Source organism: Pinus tabuliformis, chromosome 3_2, assembly GCF_031772625.1.
Source record: "Pinus tabuliformis cultivar Carrire ecotype Pingquan chromosome 3_2, CPIR1, whole genome shotgun sequence".
In the NCBI taxonomy this organism is placed as follows: Eukaryota; Viridiplantae; Streptophyta; class Pinopsida; order Pinales; family Pinaceae; genus Pinus; species Pinus tabuliformis.
The window spans coordinates 545,285,996-545,311,443 of NC_142302.1; the positions used below are offsets into that span (position 1 = coordinate 545,285,996).

Sequence of the window (25,448 nt, forward strand, 5' to 3'; positions counted from 1 at the left end):
ATTGTAGCTACTAGAAATGTTTCATATGCTCTTACAGATTCATTTGTATTGACTCGTTAATGCATGTGCATATATGGATCTTTGATATTGTATCTTTAAAATTGCACTCCATGAATCATCGTGCTCATCCTCTTTCATCCATTATGTCTACCTTTAACTCAGATAAGTGTACAATTCTGGAGGCTTCAAGATCTATGCGATAAGTGTAGAATTCCTGATGCTTCAAGCTCCATGTGATAAGTTACTCTATCTCCTTATCTTCTATCATTACTCTGCCAAAGCTTATTAAACTGTAGGTCCTTGAACTACTCGGCCTCCACTAGTTTATACATATATTTATGTTAGTTGTATATGTGAAGAAGTACCGGAAATACATGGATTATGCCTTTAGATGAATGAACTAACCCATGTTGCTTGTTATATATATGTGTGTGTGATGTGTCCAGTTTCCCGAGAATCATATGAGACACAAAAAACCTAGATATTCCAGGCATTGGTCTTGCAAGCAATCCAAGGTTGTCTGTGGGAGTGACAACTAGTCAATATTAATATTAGACATAGGAAGTAAGGTTAGAAATAAGTGAAAGTTGAAATCCTTTGGTTCTTTAACATCAAGTTTACTTAGAATAATTGATCAATTTGCTAAGTAACTAAGTAAACAAGTATTTAGGGAAAAAAAATAGTTCCAAAGTATTTTTTCCTTCAAATTCTAATATTGAAAGATTAAAGGTTAAGACTTCAGATATTAAAATATCAAGGACCCCTACTCAAAAATTGAATTGAGATTTGTAAAAATTGAATTGAGATTTGTAAAATAGTTTTACATAAAATTGACAATTAAATGGTTCCGTCTAATAATGATAAGTCTATGTGAAAGTATGTAAAATATATTATTTACTAAACCTTAATTGGAGTACTCCTATGCAAATGATATATGTATATGAGCATTGTACTACTCCCCATTTATTAAGCTAGGGACAGAGAATGGGAGAGGATTCCGACACGACTCATTAGAGACCCAAAGCATGAAATTAAAGAAACCATCTACTAGCATATAAAAGAATAATTTAAAGTGATGCTATTTTGAATCACATTAATCCATAAAACTATAATAAATTTATGCATTGTTAAAAAATAATAGTAATTTCTATTTTATTATCAAATAATTTAAAAAAATATACAATAATAAAAAAAATATTTTTTGTGAGATTTTTTGGAAAGTTTTTAGTTTATTTCCCAATTTAATTTGTCTTGACAAAGAATTATCTAAATCACAAAGAGTTTGATAGGATCTTGAATCTATATATATATAATTAAAAATTTCATTCAAACTACACAAATTAAAATTTAGCCATCCACAAATATTTTCACCAGAAACTCAAAAAAGATCACACTTAAAAATTACTAAAAAAAAAATTAACAATATATAATTAAATAATTATAATAAAATTATAATTATTATTTATTTATAAAATTATATTTTTTATTTTTTATTTATTTTTAATATTTTAGTAAAACTAATTTGAAGTTTCTTCATTATAATTAGTTTTCAAAACTTCTAAAATGCACGTTTTCTTCTCAAACGTGAATTGAATTAAATTCTAAAACAAACTCAATTTCCAAAAACTTCAATGATGTATCCAAATAAAACCGATTTAAATTAGAAGACGAATACAAAGATCCAAAAAGAGTCTACAGTTAACAAGGAGGCTGGAAACCTTTTCAGATCTCCACTGTTGCAGCAGCCATATTTATGCCAGCAAACTTTCTGGGTATTTCGAATTCAATCAACTCATTAGTGGACGGGTTCAACATATAACAAAAGTGACGAGGAGAACCAGGGGCATAAAGTTCAGTCGCAAAAATATGGCCGCGCCACTCTGCAGTATAGGGCGCAATACTACTAAACTTTGTAGGAAGAACAGTTTGAATAACCAAATGATCATTCTCTTCAGCATTATATTTCATCAAATGTGTTTTAGTCGTCATATACAAATGCCCAGAAGCAACTGTGCATGACAAGAATGATTGCTCCAACCTCCACATATTATCCACGGTTGTCCAAACGCCCGTTTTTGGATCAAAAATTTCTGCATTCTCTGGATGTTCGCCACCGAACACAAATAACTTTTCTCTGAGAAAAACTCCACGGCACGCGCCTTGTTGTTGGGCCATTGGAGGAAGAGTTTCCCCTGTGTCTTCTTCCACATTGTAAGCCTCTGCTGCGAGCAACCCTCCGGCAACGTATCTCCCTCCGGCAACGTAGATAAACCCCGTAGACGAAGATACGGAGCAGGCGAAGCCGTACCTTTGGGTGGGCATGTCGGTCCCTCTGCGCCATTTGGCAGAAGCGAAGTCAAAAATATAAACAGCCTTCATGTCTCTGGAGCTTTCTGGATAACATCCGCCGATGAGAACTAGCTTCCCATTAACGCAAACGCAGACAGATAACGATGGAATATCTCCAGTAGGGAAGTCGAGATTCTGACGTAACATTTCCCAAGTGCGCGTGACAGGGTTAAACACTACTATTCCGCGGGAATCCTGGATCATACATATCAACTGTTCCCCTGTACCAGTGCTCATTCTGTCCTTGTAGAACTTGGGGTCGCTCACTATCTCTTTCCATTTTCTGCACACCAGTTTGAGCGTAGAGTGCCATTTGTAGGGCACTCTAAGCAAACAAGTTCGAGCTATATCATCTGGAAGATTAGGAATGATCTCCTTCCGTTGCTGGAGTGCTATCCTCTTTGACCTACGCAACATGGTGTTGGATTTTACCTGAGATAAAAGAAATTAAACGACAGCAACAAAACCAAAGGCCAATAATCATTACTAACATCTTCGATAATGGAATAAAAAAGGTAGCTTATAATCAATATATGGCTCAATCCACCTGTTTTAAATTACAACCTGTAACCTGTTATTTTTATGATACATAAGAATAAGAACATAAATTCATAAAAATAAAAACGTAAATTCAATATGCAAATAGTTCAAGATGAGTCTGACAAAATACCAAGATAAAAACTCGTCAATACTAATGGAATGTGATTGTGGTCAGTCCAAACCATGAACCTTTTACTAATTGATACTATCCAATCAAAAAATTGACCGCATCCATGTTCATTCAATCCAGAATATTTCGGGATTGCAGATTTCTGGAATATTCCAAGATTTAACAGACATGGTAGCGGTCAAAAAATTGACCGCGCGTATGTCATCTCGAAATATTGCAGGAATTTGTAATCGACTTAAGCTCACCGCTCTCCAACACTTGTAAAATAATGGAAAAATAGTGAATCACTTGTAAAATAATGAGGGTTAATATATAGGGAAATTACTTACTGAAATATAATGACACTTAGATCAATCTATGGAACAACGATTATTCTCCCAAGAAGAAATAGTGAAACACTTCTAAGATAATCTAGAAACCTTGAATCACCTGTAAAATAATGAGTGTTAATATATAAAGAAATTATTTTTCTTTTTCCCACATAAAAAATATCACTTCTAACATAATATAGAAACCTTGAATCACTTGTAAAATAATGAGGATTAATATATAAAGAAACAACTCTTCAAAACAGTGATGGATACTCTTCAAATAGAAATTGGGAATCACTTGTAAAATAATCGGAATATAGAACCATAAAAAATAGATGGAAATTGCTTACAGAAACAGTGAGAACAAACAATCAATCAAAACAATAATCGATATTCTGCAAATAGAAATAGTGAATCACTTGTAAAATAATGAAGGTTAATATATAGAGAAATTACTTATAGAATCAATGGGAACACTAATCAATGTTCTCCAAGTAGAAATCTTGAATCACTTGTAAAATAATGGAGAAACAATGAATCACTTGTATAATAATGAGAGTTAATATTGTAGGTTTTAACTCGGTACAAAAATTACCTGCATACAAATTCTAAAAAAAAGAAAATAAACAATGGCGAGAGGATAACACATAGAACACTTCGTGGATCCCAAAACGATACTACCAGATTTATTTTTTCATTATGTTCCTTTCAATGTTACAATACATATATATACATGCATAAGCATCCATACCATGCACTGAAAACCATCTAGCCCAAAACGATACTACCAGATTGATTTTTTCATTATGTTCCTTTCAATGTTACAATACATATATATACATGCGTAAGCATCCATACCATGGACTGAAAACCATCCCACCCAAAACCATGTGCGAAATCCCTTGCGTACCCTGAGCAGATAATACCATGGATTGAAAACCATCCCGCCCAAAAACATGTGCAAAATCCCCTGCATACCCCATGTAAACCCTCGATTAGAACATAACTGTAGTTCCCTTCATTGGTTCTAGATAATATCATGGAACGAAAACCATCTTGCCCAAAACCATTTGCGAAATCCCTTGCCTACCCTGAGCAGATAATACCATGGACCGAAAACCATCCTGCCCAAAAACATGTGCAAAATCCCTTGCATACGCGTGTGACCCCCCACAAGTTGTGGAAATAATATAACACAACCTAACAAATATAGAGAATTTCAAATAAGACCTTTTGACCCAGTCAAACACTTAGCTTTAACATTATGAAAATTGTGAATATTGGAAACGATCAACCTATTTTTATTAAAATTTGAATTTTATAAAAGGGCCATGTTAGATGGGTACAGTTTGACCTAGTCCAAAAATTAATGTGAAGAAAATTTGAACCTTATCAGAAGGCCATCTTGGATGGGTAACATCTTAATCTCGTTTACAAATTGTTCTGGAAGAAAATTTAAACCCTATAAAATTGCCATATCCATGACCATGTTGGATGTGCACAAATTATTTTCACGAAAGATCATGAATGATTTAATTTTAAAGTTATAAAACATTGTAAATATTGGAAATGGTTTTACTTTTACTTTTTTATTTTTTTAGTGGAACTTGGAGTACTTTTCTACATTTTGTGGATGGTAAACCGGTAAACCATATCCCAAGAGAAATAACTCCTAGATATTAGAAAGGAATGAAATCACGTAAAACCTAGAGTACTTCTCCACATTTAGTGGACTGTAAATGGTCAGAAAAGTTCAGTACTTCCCCACATTTAATGGATTGTGGGGGCCTTGCCTCAAGGAAAACCTCTCATGGATGGTAAAATGGACCTTCGACATTGATCACTGGGCTTGAAATAGTTTTAACTTGTTTTACTAGTACAACCATATAAATTAAATGATTGGTAAATGCTAATAAGAATCAAAATACATCTAGCACCAAGGGTTAGCTCAACTGGTTGAGTCCCCGTTGTTAAGGTCCTAGGGTCAATTCTCTTCGACCCTGTTGTTAAGTATCTCGCGTCGTAGGGTCAATTCTCCTCGATGTCCTTAGCGTTAGACCCTGCTAGTCTAGTGGAGGGGCGACTTGATTCCCAGTCTAGTTCAGGGTGGAGGGGCTTGATTCCCTTTAGGGTGGAGGGGCTTCAGTGATTCCCTTCAGGGTGGCCCTTAGGGTTAGGCCCTGCTAGTTTGGTGGAGGGGCTTGATTCCCAATCTGGTTCAGGGTGGAGGGGCTTGCAGGCTTGGTTCAGGGTGGAGGGGCTTGGGAGCTTGATTCCCTTCAATGATTCCATTCAGGGTGGAGGGGCTTGATTCAGAGTCTGGTTCAGGGTGGAGGGGCTTGATTCCCTTAAGGGTGGAGGGGCTTTATTCCCTTCAGTGATTCCCTTCAGGGTGGAGGGGCTTGATTCCCTTCAATGACTTTGAACCACTCGAAGCAACCGAAAGAAAAGAATCGAGTTCACGGTGGAGGGGATTGATTCCTAGTTTGCTTCAGGGTGGAGGGGCTTCAGTGATTCCCTTCAGGGTGGCCCTTAGGGTTAGGCCCTACTAGTTTGGTGGAGGGGCTTGATTCCCAGTCTGGTTCAGGGTGGAGGGGCTTGGAGGCTTGGTTTAGGGTGGAGGGGCTTGGGAGCTTGATTCCCTTCAATGATTCCATTCAGGGTGGAGGGGTTGGTGGAGGGGCTTGATTCCGAGTCTAGTTCAGGGTGAAGGGGCTTGATTCCCTTAAGGGTGGAGGGCCTTTACTCCCTTCAGTGATTCCCTTCAGGGTGGAGGGGCTTGATTCCCTTCAGTGATTCCCTTCAGGGTGGAGGGGCTTGATTCCCTTCAGTGATTCCCTTCAGGGTGGAGGGGCTTGATTCCCTTCAATGACTTTGAACCGCCCGAAGCAACCGAAAGAAAAGAATCAAGTTCAGGGTGGAGGGGTTTGATTCCTAGTTTGCTTCAGGGTGGAGGGGCTTCAGTGATTCCCTTCAGGGTGGCCCTTAGGGTTAGGCCCTGCTAGTTTGGTGGAGGGGCTTGATTCCCAGTCTAGTTCAGGGTGGAGGGGCTTGGGGGCTTGGTTTAGGGTGGAGGGGCTTGGGAGCTTGATTCCCTTCAATGATTCCATTCACGGTGGAGGGGTTGGAGGGGCTTGATTCCAAATCTGGTTCAGGGTGAAGGGGCTTGATTCCCTTAAGGGTGGAGGGGCTTTATTCCCTTCAGTGATTCCCTTCAGGGTGGACGGGCTTGATTCCCTTCAATGATTCCCTTCAGGGTGGAGGGGCTTGATTCCCTTCAATGAATTTGAACCACCAGAAGCAACCGAAAGAAAAGAATCAGAATACATCTCACATTATGGAGTTTAGGAAAAACCCTTAAATAACTTTGTTTTAATTATTATTAGTAGTTATTAAAAAATCATATATGAATTAAATACTACTCTTAACCATCAAGATTTACCTCCACTTTGTTATGGAAATTATTAATTTGTAAATAACTTTTGTTACAATTGATGAGCCCCAAAAATGGATAATTATTTGGGTTCATTCAACCTCCTAATTTGACTTAATCCACCATTCTCATTAGTTTATTGCATGTTTTTGATTATATTTATGCGAATAGAGTGAATTTGGTTAGTCATTATGCCAACAAGTCTAATGGGTGCTTTGTGTAGCCTTTTTGGTCAATTTGGAGACAAAATTGAAGGTCTTAATGAGCACTTGGCAGCCAAATTCGTGGGAGAACAAGGGAGAGGATTTGTAGGAAGGTGTCCCCTTCATTTATGGGCCCTTACCTCGAATTCTCCACCATCAGCTCGGAGTTTAAAGGCCACCAAATCAATTAGCACAAGGGCAGCCAAGCAAGTCAAGTAGGACTGCTGTTAACTACAAGTTTTGGGCAGCCGAGTCCCTAAATTTTAGGAGGACTGTTGGGGTCCTCAATTTGTATAAATAAGAAGGCTTAGGGCCTCATTTTGGTTAGCTAGTGGTTAGTCATTTTGTAGCCAGTAGTTAGTCACTTTGTAGGCAGAAGTTAGCTAGTTTGTATTTCGATTTTTAGGCAATAGATTAGCTTTTCTTTCAACTCATTTTCAAGTTCTCCTTGTGGACAGTTTTGATGTAACTCTTCTTTTTTTGCTCAATAAAGATGAATCCAGCTTTGCACCAGCTCTAAATCTCTCTTAGGAGGCTATAGCTCTTGGGGTTGGGCCCATATCAAGCTCCCAATACCTCCTTTGATTATCTTTATGTGTTTTTGCTGCATTCTTAGAATAAAATTTGTTCTTTAGATTTAAATATTGTGTTGCTATTTAGGTTGCTTTCGATGATTAAAAAGGTTCTTCATGTTCAGATTTACTTGATAGGTTAATCACAGGGAATATATTCTGAAAAAGGCTACCAAGTACTTTGGATCTCACCTCCCCTTCAGTGGAATCATGAGCTGGGACCAATGTAACCTTGCTGCCCACAAAAACACATTCTTTGCTTCACCATGCAATTATTAGTGTCCGAATCTCATTTGCAGAACTTGATATTAGTTTTGGATGCATGTTTAGGTTTATGATTGCTTAGTTGCATAGTTGTTTCACATGGTTTCCTTGCAAATAAACTTCTGTTCATTTCCTTTTGTTGTTAGGTCAGATTAGAGTGAAGTAACTAGGTCATAGGTTTTATAAGTGTTTGTTTTCTTAGTTTGAAAAACCACTTGCAGAGTACCTGTTATCCTTCCTTACCTGCCCATACTCCATCCAAACTACCTGCTTCACCCTTCACTTAGAGCCCTTACCTTACATTTTCCTCATTTGCTTACTTTGCCATGATTCTCATATTCTTGTGCAACATCGTTTCATCCCTCCTTGAACAGATCTCAGCATCTACGCCACTCCTCAACTCCATCCTCCAAGTCTTGAACTCCACTACACCCTTATTTCACCTCCATACTCATTCCTCCACCTTTTTTCCTCCATACATGCTTCAAAACCCCATTTCTGAACATCCTGTAGAAAGATTACAGAACATCCTGTAGAAATCCTAAACATCCTGTAGAACCCCTGTAGACTTCCTGTAGAAGCTCACGAATGAGGTTTCTTGATAGCCAAACTCTGTGAAACTCTCTGGAAGGGTGTTAGGGACTCCTTAGACCCTCTCTGAACCTTCCCGACCTCTTCCAAGTATTTCTCCTCCTTGATCCACCTCTGCACAGTCAAAAATAGTTAAAAGCACATGCATGATAATTACAACAACTTAATCAAAAATACAAAAATATGTTTTCTTAAGATAGAGGTAGTCTAGACACATGTATTTTACCTTCATAGAAGTAATGGCATCTCTTTCAGTAGTTTGCATTCTCTCCTTTGCGTCAGTAGGACTATCTGGTAGAATTAGGGTTTGCTAGGGTTTGCGTTTCTTTTTGGCTTTCAGTTTCTTTTTGCAATTAGATTAGCTTCCTTCGAGTTAGCTTTCATCCATCAATTAAAAATCTTCTTCTAAGAGCTCATAGAAGTTGGCTTAAGCTCCTAGCAGACTTGTGCCAGCTGACCAAGTGACAGCTGCGGCAAGAGCTAGTACTTGTGCATACAACACCATTGCTTCCAAGTTTGTTACGAACTACCAGGTTGATAAAATTAAAGAAGGGAGTTCCAGGAGTTGCAACATTATTGTTGCAATACTGGCGCCCACCATCTTTTTGGCGCTGTTGCCGGGGAAGCGTCAGAGTATTGGTGATTGCTGCTTTTCTTCTATTTTCCACTACAATCTTCTGCTAAGTAGTTTATTTCATTTCCATTTTGCAATTTCATTTTCGCAAAAGTAGAGTAGACATTTCCTGCTTTCATAGATTAGCATTTCAATTCTGCAAGCGTAGATTAGCATTTCAATTCCGCAAGCATAGCCTAGCATTTCATTCCTGCAATTTCATTTGAGCAAATTAGATTAGTCATTTCCTGATTTCATTTCAATTCCGCATTTTCATTTCAGCAAGATAGTTAGTTGCAGTTCAATCTATTTTAGTTTTTGCAGGTACAAGCAGAAAAAAGAAAAAACAACCAAAAAGATTTCCTTTCATGCCTTGTAGGAGTAGAGATAATTTAGAAAAATATTTGCACAACACCCCCCACTGCTTCACACAGCCAACCTTCTCTCTTCTTCGATGGCTGTGATTAAGAAGAAGCCCTAGGTGGACATCAAGGCATCTTTAAAGAACCTCTAGGGGAGAAGAAGAAGAAAACATTCCTCTAGAGCGAATGGCTACAAGCAGAAATGTTGGGAGCAGTACCTTATCCAAAAATGAATTTGCAAATCAGATCGAAGATTTCAAGAGTGATATGAGGCAGTTTCTTGCCATGCAACTGGATACCTTGCGGATCCAAAAGAAGCAAGAAGAAGCCAAGAGGGCTTTGGCCATTTTTTGTCCTAGGTGCACTAGAAAGCATCCTAGGAATGAATGTCCATTGTACTCCATAGAAGTGTGTTTTGTCTGTGAAGAATACCATCCTACAAATCAGTGCCCTTCCTTACCCAGAATCAAAGCTGCATATCAGAGAGCCAAAGGAGCCACTGAATCACTCTATTATATGAACCAAAGGAGGCCGCATGGACCTAGATCTTACCAGCAGGAACTGCAAGGGACACCCGAGACCTATTATGACCCCTATCAAGCCACTTTCATGCCTTCTTGGGGTCCCCCTACTCATCCTTCCTAGTTCACACCTCCTCCTTGTTCCTTCACAGATCCATATTATGCCCAACCAGCTGCTCATTCATTTCACTCTTATGCTCAGCCACAACCTCAGTGGAATGCACCTCATCAGGGGTGGAGGCCCCAATACAACACTCCTCCCACTTATTTTCCTCCACCACCTGCTTGTCCACAACCATCGCCTCCTGCTCCACCAAGGCAACCCCAAATGCCTACCCAACCACAACCCCATCCACATCCATCTCAAATACACACCTCCACTCAACTACCCGTACCACCATTTCCAAAACCATACCATGGAGCAGCTCAACCCAATTGCAAAGCTGAGGCACAACATGTCCAAACAACTCCTCTTGAGCTCAATGATCTTCACCATAGCTCAGGAAGAGTATTGCAAAAAAGAGACCATATTGACAACATTGAAGGACCAAAGGCAGAAGAAGATTCAAAAGAAAAGATCAAAGAACCATGGGCTGCACTTGATGAAGAGAAGAGATCAGAATCAGAGATCGAGAAAGCTTCCTCATGGTTACCATCAAATCTTCCATGTATTCAAGAGAAAGATCAACAAAAAGAGGAAGATGAGGAAGTCATGTTAGAAGGTGACATGAAACATGATCCAGATCAGCAAAAGAACCAAGGATATCATAGCTATATTGAGATATGGTTCCAGACAGTCACTAAGTTGCAGCAGTACTCTCTTCCTCAGCTATGTTTGATCCCTTCAAAGTCAGATCATTTGGTCTCTGAAATCCGGATACCTGTCAAAGCATGCATCTCAAGCCGCCACATCATTTTGTCTCTAATCTCGATGTGCACATGGCTCCATTGGAAGTATTCTTATACTTGAAAATGATTTTGTTTTTCAAGAAGGGTAGGGTAGAAAAAAAAGAAAAAAAAAGAAAATAAGAGAAAAATGAAAATAAGAAGAAAATAAAAAATCTAAGGTGAAAACCTCCTCGGAGGCGCCTTAGATTGGCTCATTGATTGAAAACCTCCATGAGGCGGTCAATGGGTTGGAAAAAAGAGAAAAGAGAATAAGATCTCTGGGTGAAAACCTCCCTTGGAGGTGCCCAGGGCAGGCAATTAGGGTGAAAACCTCCATGAGGTGCCCTAGTTGTTTTTCAAAAAAAAAAAAGAGAAAAAGAAAAAGAAAAATAAATCTAATTCCCATTGAATCATTTCAGGTTGCAGCAATGACATTGCAGGTCAGGAGGATCACTCAAAATAAAGACAAAGGAGTTTTTGTGCCTTCTAGAGGAGGTTCTATATTTCTACAGGAAACATCCTGTAGAACCTTCAAGCGAGCCAGATTCGATTTTGGAAGGGGATCTAAAGCTTGGAATCCATTGGTTATGCCTGCAAGCATCCATGCTCCCATTCCTCACCCTTTTCCATCATCTTTTCCACCTCCTTGTGCTTCTTCATTGTGCTTCTACAGGAAGTTCCTGTAGAAATTGTAGGAAGCTAGAAATGGATTTCAAAAAGGTGGTTTGGCGAGCATGGTAGCTTCCTCAAGGGTTCAAAAGTCCTCCTGCAATCTAAAAACTCCTCCTCCATTATCTCCATACCTGCATCACAGCCCAAATTCATTTTTCATACCATGCAACAAAAATGCAAAATGCCTAGAAGCAAAAATACCTAGAACAAAATTTGTTTTTGCCATAACATGAAAACCATGCATCCATTTGAAAAACCGTTTTATGGGGAATTGTACAAGGGTGATGGCAACATGCCTGAGCAGTTTCAGCCAATTCTGGTGCACGGTTTCCAAGAAATTAGCCTCCATCGCCATCAGCCATTTTTGCATTTTCTCCATATCCGTGCATCCGTTTCAAAACCTGTTTCATGGGGATATGCATATGAATGATGGTAACCTACCCAAGCAATTTCAGCCGATTCTGATGCACGGTTTCCGAGAAATCGATCTCTGAAATCTTCAGCCATTTTCCATTTTTCTCGAAATCCGTGTATCCATTGATCACGATTTTCTATGGGAGGTGCATAATGATGATAGGAACATGCTCAGCAAGTTTCATATCGATCCGGTTTACCGTTTGGGAGCAATGGCGAAAATAAGTTCTGGTCTGGTGAAAATTCAGCAACAACAGCTTCAAGGTGCAGATCTGAGCGTGGAAATGGACTTCTGCAGCATGCATCTGGCTAGAGGACACCTGCACAAAGAAAAAAACCAAAAAATCAGTAGCCAAGCCACATGCAATCAGGAAAACCAATGCATGCAGCAAATGACAGGCTATAGCAGCCATTTGACTTCAGGTACGTGACTAAAACTTGTTCCTCTGTTGCATGAATCTAATTGAAGAAATGCTTAAACAAATGGAATGATGGAATTAAGGCACGAATATGGCAACATTGAGCCGATAGTTCCTTTTCCAATTCTCTAGAAATCAGCCAAGAATCATGCAGCGTACGTGTTAGTCAACTTACGTGAAAATTAAAAAATAAAAATAAAAACAGACAGTGGTAGAGGCTTTAACTCCAGTGCAACTGATTAACAAGAAGAGGACATGCAGCTCATCACAGCACTGCGTCTGCATGTGTCCACGTACACTTGGCCACTTCACTCTCTCATGCAAATCATGCAGCAATTAAAGGCGGCTCAGCTAAAACTTATGAATTTTTGTTCATCTGCACTTTCCACATCCTCAACTGAAGTGTGCACAATCGGTTAATTGGTTCTCTATCATCAACTCATTGATGGTTGTTTTATTTCTCTCCGAAATGGTTGCAATGATCATGATGTGAACATTGAACCGTGGAAGTTTAATGACAGCTATGCTGCTATTATGGGTGTTTATGGGTTTCTTTGCAGGGTAGGCATTGTCACGTCTATATCAGATGTTCAAGGGCACAGAAAAGAGGAGGAACACACTGAAGACAACATTCTTGTTTCCAGGCATTTCCTTTTGCATTCTCTTTATTCTCAATGCACTGCTATGGGGAAAAAAATCAGCTGGTGTAGTTCCTTTCGAGACTATGTTTGCCTCGGTCCTTTTATGGTTTGGAATTTCTGTGCCATTGGTCTTTGTGGGCAGTTACTTTGGCTACAAGGAACCTACAATTGAAGATCCAGCGAAGACCAATCAAATCCCCAGGAAGATTCCAGAGCAAGCTTGGTATATGCAGCCCATTTTCTCAATACCAATTGGAGGCATTTTGCCTTTTGGAGCTATATCCATTGGACTGTTCTTCAGATTAACTTCAATATGGCTGCATCAGTTCTACTGTATATTTGGGTTCCTGTTCATTGTCTTTGTGATCCTCATTGTTACATGTGCAGAGATCACCATTGTCTTGTGCCACTTTGAATTGTGCAGTGAAGATTACAACTGGTGGTGGAGATCTTATTTGACTGTTTCTATGCATGCCTTTGGTTTGTGCGGACAATATACTTATCAGTGAAGATTGAATGAGGCTCTGCACTCTGTCTGTGGGAGCTTAATTCCCTTTTGACAGTCGAGTTTGGGCAGCAAAAGCATTATAACCAGGGAATTGGTATAGCAATATATATGTCTTTGATAGAAATCTGTCCTTTTTTTGATGTGCCCACCTAATACATTTTATCCTCTGCATCGGTGATAAAAGCACCATTCTGATTTAAACTATGGATGTATTCCTACCATTCTGTTCCCCAACTACTTGTTAGCCCCAAATCCTTTGCAGTTTGCCATACTCATGTACCCAAATTGATGTTTAGACTGACAGACCTGAGAAATCCTATCCTGAGGATCAAAAGAGGAAGACATAAAACAACAGTCCCTTTATGCTCGAAGCATTGAAATAGGGCACTCTCACCAAACCAGACTAACCAGCTTACATCCTTTTTGGAGCAAGTTGAGTGTGGCAAAAAATTGAAGAAAGGAAACACATGGAGGCAAGAGAGAAAGGCAGTGGTAAGAAGACCCAGGATAGGCCATCACAGGAAAAGCCACAAGAACAACAAAAGGAAAAGCAAGAAAAAGGGCCAAATTGTTGAGGCCAAAATTGTGGGAGGAATGAAGGCACAAACACTAAGGGAGAAATGGTTTCAAACATGAGCAAAGAGGACTAAAAATGTCAAAACAAGTAGGGACACACCCAAGGCAACCAGAACACAGGTCAAGGAGAAGGCATCTTCAATCAAGCAGGCAAAAACATTGAAGACTGTTTCTACAGGAAGCCAGAACTCAGCTACAGGACTTTCTACAGGAAGTTTGGAAAAAGGGCAGCAAAAGGAGAAATCGACTGAGATTTTAGCTAAGGAGGCAGCACCTGTGTTGGCCACCCTAAGCACATCCATCCCCTCCATGAACACTCATTCTTTTCAGGGTTCGGACACAATTTAGTCATGGTTCAACTTTCTACAGGAAGTTCTGTATTTTTACCAGAAACATCCTGTAGAAGCCTTTGGGTAGGCTAGAATCAATTATGGAGAGGGATTTGAAGCTTGAAGACTGTTGAGGAGACATGCAACCACTCTTTTCTTCCATCCTCCATTGGTTTCATCTCCTTTTGCCACCATTGCTGCCATCAGATTGAATATACTTGCACACTCATACCAAGGCTGAGAATTCACTAGGAAAAAAAAGAGGCAGTGGGAAGAAGCAAAGAAGCATGGTTTCATGATAGAAAAGAGGACATCACTTCAGAAGCTTGGCATGACAAGGAGGCCACCAGGGCCTTCAAAGATGAGGAGAGAGATTGGTTGCTCAGAGGATGAGCAACACTTTCAGTAGGGGGGTGATGATGAGACCCAAAAATGGATAATTATTTGGGCTCATTCAACCTCCTAATTTGACTTAATCCACCATTCTCATTAGTTTATTGCATGTTTTTGATTATATTTATGCTAATAGAGTGAATTTTGTTAGTCATTATGCCAACAAGTCTAATGGGTGCTTTGTGTAGCCTTTTTGGTCAATTTGGAGACAAAATTGAAGGTCTTAATGAGCACTTGGAAGCCAAATTCGTGGGAGAACAAGGGAGAGGATTTGTAGGAAGGTGTCCCCTTCATTTATGGGCCCTTACCTCGAATTCTCCACCATCAGCTCGGAGTTCAAAGGCCACCAAATCAATTAGCACAAGGGTAGCCAAGCAAGTCAAGTAGGACTGCTGTTAACTACAAGTTTTGGGCAGCCGAGTCCCTAAATTTTAGGAGGACTGTTGGGATCCTCAATTTGTATAAATAAGAAAGCTTAGGGCCTCATTTTGGTTAGCTAGTGGTTAGTCATTTTGTAGCCAGTAGTTAGTCACTTTGTAGGCAGAAGTTAGCTAGTTTGTATTTCGATTTTTAGGCAATAGATTAGCTTTGCTTTCAGCTCATTTTCAAGTTCTCCTTGTGGACAGTTTTGATGTAACTCTTCTTTTCTTGCTCAATAAAGATGAATCCAGCTTTGCACCAGCTCTAAATCTCTCTTAGGAGGCTATAGCTCTTGGGGTTGGGCCCATCTCAAGCGCCCAATACCTCCTTTGATTATCTTTATGTGTTTTTGCTGCATTCTTAGAATAAAATCTGCTATTTAGATTTAAATATTGTGTTGCTATTTAGGTTGCTTTCGATGATTAAAAAGGTTCTTCATGTTCAGATTTACTTGATAGGTTAATCACAGGGAATATATTCTGAAAAAGGCTACCAAGTACTTTGGATCTCACCTCCCCTTCAGTGGAATCATGAGTTGGGACCAATGTAACCTTGCTGCCCACAAAAACACATTCTTTGCTTCACCATGCAATTATTAGTGTTCGAATCTCATTTGAAGAACTTGATATCAGTTTTGGATGCATGTTTAGGTTTATGATTGCTTAGTTGCATAGTTTTTTCACATGGTTTCCTTGCAAATAAACTTCTGTTCATTTCCTTTTGCTGTTAGGTCAGATTAGAGTGAAGTAACTAGGTCATAGGTTTTATAAGTGTTTGTTTGCTTAGTTTGAAAAACCACTTGCATAGTACCTATTATCATTCCTTACCTGCCCATACTCCATCCAAACTACTTGCTTCACCCTTCACTTAGAGCCCTTACCTTACATTTGCCTCATTTGCTTACTTTGCCATGATTCTCATATTCTTGTGCAACATCGTTTCATCCCTCCTTGAACAGATCTCAACATCTACGCCACTCCTCAACTCCATCCTCCAAGTCTTGAACTCCCCTACACCCTTATTTCACCTCCATACTCATTCCTCCACCTTTTTCCCTCCATCCATGCTTCAAAACCCCATTTCTGAACATCCTGTAGAAAAATTACAGAACATCCTGTAGAAATCCTAAACATCCTGTAGAACCCCTGCAGACTTCCTGTAGAAGCTCACGAATGAGGTTTCTTGATAGCCAAACTCTGTGAAACTCTCTGGAAGGGTGTTAGGGACTCCTTAGACCCTCTCTGAACCTTCCCGACCTCTTCCAAGCATTTCTCCTCCTTGATCCACCTCTGCACAGTCAAAAATAGTTAAAAGCACATGCATGATAATTACAACAACTTAATCAAAAATACAAAAAGATGTTTTCTTAAGATAGAGGTAGTCTAGACACATGTATTTTACCTTCATAGAAGTAATGGCATCTCTTTCAGTAGTTTTCATGCTCTCCTTTGCGTCAGTAGGACTAGCTGGTAGAATTAGGGTTTGATAGGGTTTGCGTTTCTTTTTGGCTTTCAGTTTCTTTTTGCAATTAGATTAGCTTCCTTCGAGTTAGCTTTCATCCATCAATTAAAAAGCTTCTTCTAAGAGCTCATAGAAGTTGGCTTAAGCTCCTAGCGGACTTGTGCCAGGTGACCAAGTGACAGCTGCAGCAAGAGCTAGTACTTGTGCATACAGCACCGTCGCTTCCAAGTTTGTTACGAAATACCGGGTTGATAAAATTAAAGAAGGGAGTTCCAGGAGTTGCAACATTATTGTTGCAATACTGGGGCCCACCAACAATACCATGGGTCAATACCACATACACAATATGACACTTGTTGATATGACATTTTCTTTAATTAAGTAATTTGAGATAAATTAATCATAAAATCATAACTATCTTGAAGAGAAATCTAAAACCTTGAATCTTTCATATTCCACAGAAGTTAATTCTCCACCACTCACCTAATAAATATTAATAATTAAAATAAAATTCTAGAAGGCCTATATAATCAAGTTTTTTTTAATAAAATTTGAACCTTATAAAAAGACCATATTGAATAGGTAAGATTATGAGGTGGCACACTAATTTCTTTGGAAGATAATTTGAATGTAATAACAAGATCATTTATCTTTTGAATATTCCAAAATAGTGATTTTGACTTATTTAATTTATTTTCTTTTCAATTCATTCTCAAATCCTAAAGGAAAATAATCAAATTTAATATATTTTTCAATTTGCATAAAATTTCAATACTTTAATATTTTGAATAAATTTCATGATACAAATAATTAAAATTACTTGTAAACAAGATGATTGTGACAAAATACTGATATAGAAATTTGTAGAATTTCATTATGGTTAGCCCAATTCATGACCCCATTACAGAGAGACAATCAGATCAACTAGAAAGTTGGTTGAAAATTTTGAATAAGTTGTAAAATAATGAGGGTTAATATAAAGTAAAATTTGAATAAGGGGTTTTGAACCATTTAATGACTTAATTGTAATGTTACTGAAAATGACTTAATTGTATTGCTATGAAAAATGTGAATGTTGGAAATCCCTTTAACTTTTTTTTTTGCTGAAGCAAGAGCAAAACCTTCAATTTCATTTAATCCAAAAATGGTTACAAAGAGTACATGAGCCGACCGAAACCAAGGGATACAATCAACCAAAACCAATGAAAAGAAAACTCGACCATCGGGGACCACTACCCACGGGGACCACCACCTTAAGAGAAGTTATCCAATCTCCTCAAAAACTCCGCCAAAGGGTTGATCTAAACTCTTGACCCCACCAACCTGCTGACTCTTTCCCAACTGTTGATCTGGGTTCCTGGATCCAACGGCCAGGAGTCATATCGCTCCTCCTCACCCCACCGAGCTTTAAGCTGCGATGGAGGGTGGTAAGTAAAACCAGCCCACGCCACATGTTGAATGTTCAATGGAATCGTTGCTATAAAAATAAGACCGCTTACCATTAAAACAACGCACGATCAACTGAAAACTGCCGATAAGGCACTACCCTCCCCTTCGAATCCGACAAGGAAAACTGATCCGTTAACTGAAGAAACAAATGTCCTGCTGCTTCCACTCGAACCTATAACCCGAGAATAATCTGAAGAGGCGAAAAGCATAGTCTTGAAACCTTCCGAGAACCGATGGTATCCAAAGGGAAAATCAAGAGGCCAGAAACTCTCCCACTATGTCAGACCACCTCCATGTCATCTACCGCTTGTTTAATGCAGAGAGCCTTTAAACGATTCTGGGGCAAATCCTGCCACTTCTTTACCATCCTGCTATCTTCATTGTTCACACCTTGGTTGGCCAAAATGTCCACAAGATTGTTAGCATTTCTACACACATGATTGAAACTAACAGAACCAAATTCTTGAAGGTGAGTTTGAATCCTTTGATACACCTGTATTAGTCTCCAATGATTTGAGACTTTCATTGGTTTGAATCCACAGCTAATTCTTTTTACAAAGTTGATGGTGATTTCAAAGTCTGCCTCTATCATGACATTTGAACTACGATTTTTAATCAGAATCTCTAGGCATTGCTCTGCAGCCATTAGTTCCGCCATGTTATTGGTTGCTTTACCTAAATGGCTATGGAAGATTAAGATGATTCTTCCCTCTTCATTCCTTAAAACTCCTCCAAACCCCGCTATTCCGGGATTACCTTTTGAGGCTCCATCAATATTAAATTTCAGGTAGTTTTTCGAAGGGGGCTGCCAACTATCTTTCTCTGTTTTCTTTGTTGTTTTATTTTTTCCAAGCCCTTGCGGAATGATCTCTTGCAATCCCAAAAGACTAAGTGCTCTCATCTCCATTTCTGAGGGAGGATTCTATGGGATATTGCACTCTGTGGTGCCGACTGTTTCCCCGATCTGCTTTATAATCAAATCATAAAGTTTCTGAGGGTTGGCCTTTTCTCCCTTGAAGATTCTCTTATTTATTTCTTTCCAAACATTCCAGATAATGAATCCTGGTGTGAAAGCCCAGGCCCGATTAAGCGCCTCATTCTTCGAAAAGCTCCTTCTCCAATTCTTAAGGGTATTTTTGATACTTCCCTTGTCCCTATCTGATTGTTGGAAAATGTTGGAAAAATAATTCCACAACCATGTTGTGTAAGAGCAACCATTGAGGATGTGCTCCATAGTCTCCTCTTGCTCATTAAATAGCTGACATTTAGAAGGCCCCAAGACACCTCTTTTTCTAATATTTTCCCAAGTCAAAATTTTCTTATGGTGAACCAGCCACATAAAAAGCTTGATCTTCATCCATCCTTGGTGCGACCAAAGTTGCCTCCATGATTTTTCTGGAACATTGGACTCTAGCCCAAGGAGAATATACTTTGCCTCTTTGAGATTAAAGGTACCTTTGCTGTTGTTACCCAATCTCAATTGATCATGCCCCTCTGTGACCATGATCATCCTCTGCTTTAATATGTTTCTCAGTTTCTCCGCTTTTGTTGTTATAAGGCTATTATTTCTACAATCAATGTTAGTCCAGCTTCTTTATTTGTCCTGACCCTGAGGGATGATCCAAAAATCTTTGACTTTGTTTAACCCTTGGGAATCTGTTTCTTGTTTGAGACTTATAAAGTGCTCCTTTAACAACACCGATTCTTGTTGCCATTTATCCTCCCAGAAGAGTGCTTGCTCACCATCTTTGATTTCGCAGAAATTGTGTTGTTGCACTATGTTTCTATTCTCCCAAGCCCTTTTCTAGATGTGTGAGCCCCTTATATCTCCCGACATTCTAATGAGATAATTTGTGTGCCATGAGCTGGCATATTTTTCTTTCCATATCCTTGCCCAATGGGCTCTTGGCTCTTGCACCAATCGCCAACAAAGCTTGGCTCCTAGCACTTTACTAAGAATATCCTGATCATCTAAGCCTAGACCCCCATGGCTTTTGGGTTTGTAGATTTTTTCCCAGGAAACCAAGGCCCATTTCTTCCTGGTTTCCTCCTTACCCCACAGAAAATCTCTTTGAATATTTCTAATTTGTTCTAAGACTCCTTTGGGAGCTGGAAGGGCTGATAGCATGAATACCGGGATGGATTGCAGAACTGCCTTAGTCAGAACAAGTCTGCCAGCCAAGTTTAAGGCTCTAAACATCCATTTTCTAACTTTATCCTATAACTTATTAAGCACAGGTTCACAAATACTTTTTAGCATTGGTCTGTCCGTAAGAGGTACTCCCAAATATTTTGAGGGGAGGGAGTCCCTTTGGAAGCCAAGGATCCTAGAGATATTTCTTAGAATAGCAATGTCAGTATTAAAAAATAAATTTTTTTATTTTGTGAGATTAACTTCCATACCTATAGCCCTTGCAAACACATTGAGGATTTTCTTATAGGCAACAACTTCTTTGAATATGGGAATACCTCGCAACATGGTATCATCTACAAATTGTTGGTGAGTAAATGTCTGTCCATTCTCCGTTACTTGAAGACCCTTAATTTTGCCCATGTTTTTAGCCTGCTTGATAGCCCTGCCAAGTCCTTTCATCATGAGGATGAAGAGAAAGGGAGAGAGCGGATATCCCTGTCTCAGGCCTCTAGAAGGAATGAGGATATCTGAGGGAGAGCCGTTAACCAAGATTGAAAAGATGGAAGCTGTTACCAGAGCCATCACCCATCTTACCTAGTTGTGATCAAACCCAAAGGCTATGAGTATATTTTTGATATACCCCCAATTTACCTTATCATAAGCTTTAGCAATATCCAGTTGCATGATCATCCCATCCTACTTTCTACTTTGAGGAAGTGGACCACCTCATGGGCTTGAATAATGTTGTCCAAAATTTTCCTGACCTCCACATAACAGGATTGCTCCTCAGACACTAGTTTAGGGAGGAGGGGTTTGAGTCTATTAGCCACAACTTTAGATATTGTCTTGTACACTACATTGCATAAAGCTATAGGTATATACTTATCTGCAGTTTGAGCCAAGTCATGTTTGGGAATTAGGGAGATGAAGGAGGCATTGAGGGCTTTCAGGATAGTTTTACTACCCTTAGTATCCTCAACAACATTTAAAATATCCAGTTTTACTATATCCCAACAAGCTTTGAATAAATCCACATTAAAACCATCTGGGCCTAGTGCTTTGCCATTCTGCATTTCTTTGAGGACTTTTCTAACCTCCTCTTCAGTGACTGGTCTATTTAGGTTGATATTGTCCTCTCTAGACAACAACTTAGGGATATATCTTGTGATTTCCTTTATTGAATCCTCCCTATTTGGACTGTTTTCTCGAGAAATGTCTCGAAAATGTTGAACAAGCACTTTTCAATTTCCTTATGTGTGTTCTGAGTCTCTCCAATTTTATCTTTTATTGTTGAGATTCTGTTGAATGCCCTATTGGCCATGGTGGATCTATGAAAAAAGCTCGTGTTGCGCTCTCCTTCTTTGAGCCATTGCACTCTGGAATTTTGTCTCCAGAATATTTCCTCTTGTTTACATAGGTTTTCCCATTCATGGTGCAGTTTGTTAGATTGTTCATTTTTGTCATAGTTAAAGCCTTCTTGGATCAGCTCCTGGTTGAGTTCCTGAATTTTGCTTTCCATAGATTTTTTATTCACAAAAATGTTTCCAAAATCCTTCTTATTCCAATCTTTAAGTCTACTCTTGATATGCTTTAGTCTTTTATGAAGGAGAAACATTTTAGAACCTTGGATCTATAAGTCCTCATTCAACCATTCTTTGATATTACTCAAGAAATCTGGGTGGGAGATCCAAATGTTTTTGAATCTTAAGGGTCTGTTCCTAGGAGAATCCAAACCCTTAATTTCCAATTGAATCAGCCAGTGATCTGAGCCACCAAAGGGAAGAATTTTGCTGTAATTTCATTATTTATAAGCATAAGGTCTTCTGAAACCATGAACCTATCTAACTTGGAGGCTACCTGGGCTTCCCCTCCTCTCTTATTGTTTCAAGTAAAAAGGCCATTTTATGAGTCCGAGTCAACTAGTTTCAAGTTCTCTGTGAATGCTTGAAATGCTAATGAGTCTTTGTTTAGCACTCTGGTTCCTCCTTTCTTTTCCGAAAGAGATTTTATCATATTAAAATCCCCACCCAAGATCCAGGGGATGCCATTTTGTCTGTTCCTAAGATCAGTGAGGGATTCTATCAATATGAGTTTATCCTCTAATCTTTGGGGACCATAAACATTAGTGACTAGGAAGGTTTCAGAAACCCCTGCTGGTTGAATGACTATTGATAAGTAGTTTCTGGATGCCTCTGCATCTAATACTCTAACTTTTTGAGGGTTCCGGAGAATGAGAATGCCCCTTGCTGTGTTATCTGCTTTAACTTCTAAAAACTCAAATCTATGAAGCCATTTGCAATGGATTTCTTTTATTTTCTGAATGGAAATCTTTGTTTCCTGCATGAAGATCATATTCGGCATATCTTGTTTCATTTTAAAGCTGAGCATTCTTTGTTTTCTTTTACTAGCCAGACCCCTTATATTCCAAGATGTAAACTTCATAATTAAATATTTGTGAAGAAGTAACTAGTCAGGTCTTTCATATTACCTGAGTCTATCATCAGCTTCCCACACTCCATTAATAGCTTCTTCTGATTCTTTCTTCCTTGTTTCTTACCTGCATTTCTGGTTGCTAAACTTGGATTTGATTTCATTGTCTTCACACCTCTGTATTCCTACCTGTCATTGTTTCTTCCTTTAACTTCCCCCTTTTCCCGAGTTTTCCACATAAACAACTGTTGTATTCTATTGCATTCATCTTGAGGTAACGAATCTATCCCCACCCTAGTCCCTATTATAGAAATCCTTCCAGATCTAGGTTTTCCTTATCTATAATTTCCTGTAGTTCATGATCCTCTAGATCCGTTTCACTCTGGGTCATTTCTCGGTCCATTTATAGCTCTGCTTCATTCATCATGGTTTCTTCATCATCATTAGTATTTAGTACTGGAGTATAGTTTTCCCCTTCCTCCTTCTCCTTAGGGTCTTTCTCCTTAGACTGGTTTTTGTTTGGCATGTCTTCCATCTCCACCAGAGCTTGGAATTTATTTTGACTGGCCTTTTGTCCCTCTTTTTGTTGTTGCTTTGGTTCTTTTTTACTTCCTTTTCCTCTGCTTGATACTTTCAGAAAGTTTTCAGTGTCCTTCTTTGCTTTTAGTTTACTTTTTTCTTCTTCTTTACTGAGAGGGTAGTCTCTGAACAGGTGCCCATGTTCATGGCATTTACGGCATCTGAACATGATATGCTCATAGTCTACCATTTGCACCCATTCCTCATCGAAGACTTCCAAGATAACTTCATCCAGTAGAGCTCCTGAAAGGTCCATCTCCACACAAATCCTTGCATAGGAAGTATATTTACCCCTTTTGGTGGCTTCCGCGGCTTTGATAAAATGACCTAGTTTATTTCCTATGGCCACAAGTGATTCATGTTGCCAATAATCCAGGGGTAGAGAAAAAAGCCTTACCCAGAAAGGAACTGAAGTGAAAGTTTCTCTCTCTGGAACAAAGTTCATCACCCAAGGCCTCATATAGAGGCCTGCTGCAAAAAAGTAGGGCCCTCCTTCGAATATTCTATCTTTGTCTTCAATTTTTGTAAACACCACTGTGAAGAAACCCTTTGACCCAAGGTGAAGATCTATGCTACCCTTAGGTTTCCAATGATATTTGATCGAGGTTTGCAAAGCTTTTTCAGTGGGCCATACTCCCATGAATTTTCAAATGATGGCGTAAGTTTCCATATGTTCCCTGTGCTCCTGCAGTGCCAAATTATTTAAAACTACTCTCAGAGTGATGTTCGATCTGGGTCTACACAGTCCCTTTTGTTTAACTCCCTCTTTTTTCCCACCCTGGTTTTTGTCTTCTTCTTCCTTTTCCTTTGTGTTGCTCTTTTCCTTTGCCTCTGCCCCATTTGTCTCCTTTTCCTTATCACTGCTTTCTTCTTCCCCTGTGCCTCTAACATTACTCGGATGGGACTTGTCTCTGCTAGCCACAGCATCATTGTAGGAGGGAGTGGAGCTCCCTCCTCTGTGGGCTACCATTAGGGTCCGACTCTGTGTGTCTCCGAACTCTATGCATTTTTTGCCTCTCGCCTTCCATCTCGCCTCCTGCGTGTAGCCCCCTTCGGAAATCCCTTTAACTTATTATTAAGTTATATTTTTTTTATAAAATTTGAAACTTATAAGAAAGTCATGTTGGATGGGTATGAATCACTTGTAAAACAATGAAATATAATATATAAGAAAATTTGAATAAGAGGTTTTGACATAGTTAATAATTTAATTGTAATGTTATTAAAATGTGAATGTTGGAAATAACTTTAACTTATTATTAAATTATATTTTCAATAAAATTTGAAACTTATAAAAGACCATATTTGATGGGGATGGTCTTGTAACATCCACTCATGTAACACCATCATATATATATATATATATATATATATATAATGTTATACCTTGCCACTATAATAATAATATCAGTTTGATGTACTTTATTATTTATGAAGAAAGGTAAATACTTATACCTTAATTGTTCCAGCAACAGGGAACAAACATTCAGCAACATGATGCAGGTTTGTAGGAGAAAAATGACAGATAATTAGGAAAGGAAACATAATAACATCTTTACAACCTCAGTCATTAGCATAAGCCTCAAATTATGTGCAAGATGTCCAAGCAGTTCAAGGTTCCTATTTTCTAGTTCTATTTCTATAAATTAGTTTCAAAATATGTTTTGTAAAGAAAATGAGGAAGGTTTTTAAAGTACCCACAAATTAGTCCACATAGCAAACACCAATCGTTAAAACATAACAACATTCATTCAGCAATGAATATAGTTAAGCAAAAAAATAGTTCATTAACTTAGTATGTGAATAAAGAAACATATACCATACACATAACCAAAATAGTAAAATGACATCTATGATACATGTATGAAGGAATGTCAACTCATTGAGCTTCTGATTATAAGAATAAGATCCCAAGTACACTGTTACATGGATGAAACATTGTATCCAATAATGGAACATGAAGCCATGCCTTTCTTCTCCAAAGAATAATCTATCTCCTATGCAGTACAAGAGAATTCAAGGCTAAGCCTCCCAAAAATCTCGGCAACAAACCCTTTGCTTTAGTTATCAGGAGCTATTTACAAAAATTATAATGACCTTTGAGCTTACCCATGATTAATTTTCTTCTATGACTGTTTATATTCTAATATGACTCATTACATTCCAATTTGTGGCATTTTCATATTTAACATTTGTCTCTTGGACATCATTACACCACATGTATTACAAAAGACAATTTACAAATG

At 38.7% G+C, this 25,448-nt stretch overlaps 1 protein-coding gene across 1 annotated transcript; it reads right to left on the minus strand.

Moving 5' to 3' along the window:
- Positions 1–1,722: 1,722 nt before the first annotated feature.
- On the minus strand, positions 1,723–2,766 carry LOC149181655 (F-box/kelch-repeat protein At2g44130-like). Its single transcript, XM_089414283.1, has one exon. It carries the CDS (start codon positions 2,764–2,766, stop codon positions 1,723–1,725), a length of 1,044 nt encoding a protein of 347 aa, XP_089270409.1.
- Between the last annotated feature and the right edge of the window lie 22,682 nt (positions 2,767–25,448).

Bases quoted from the DNA above. Each gene is read 5' to 3' on its own strand.
- LOC149181655 (XM_089414283.1), bottom strand. From the start codon at position 2,766: ATGTTGCGTAGGTCAAAGAGGATAGCACTCCAGCAACGGAAGGAGATC.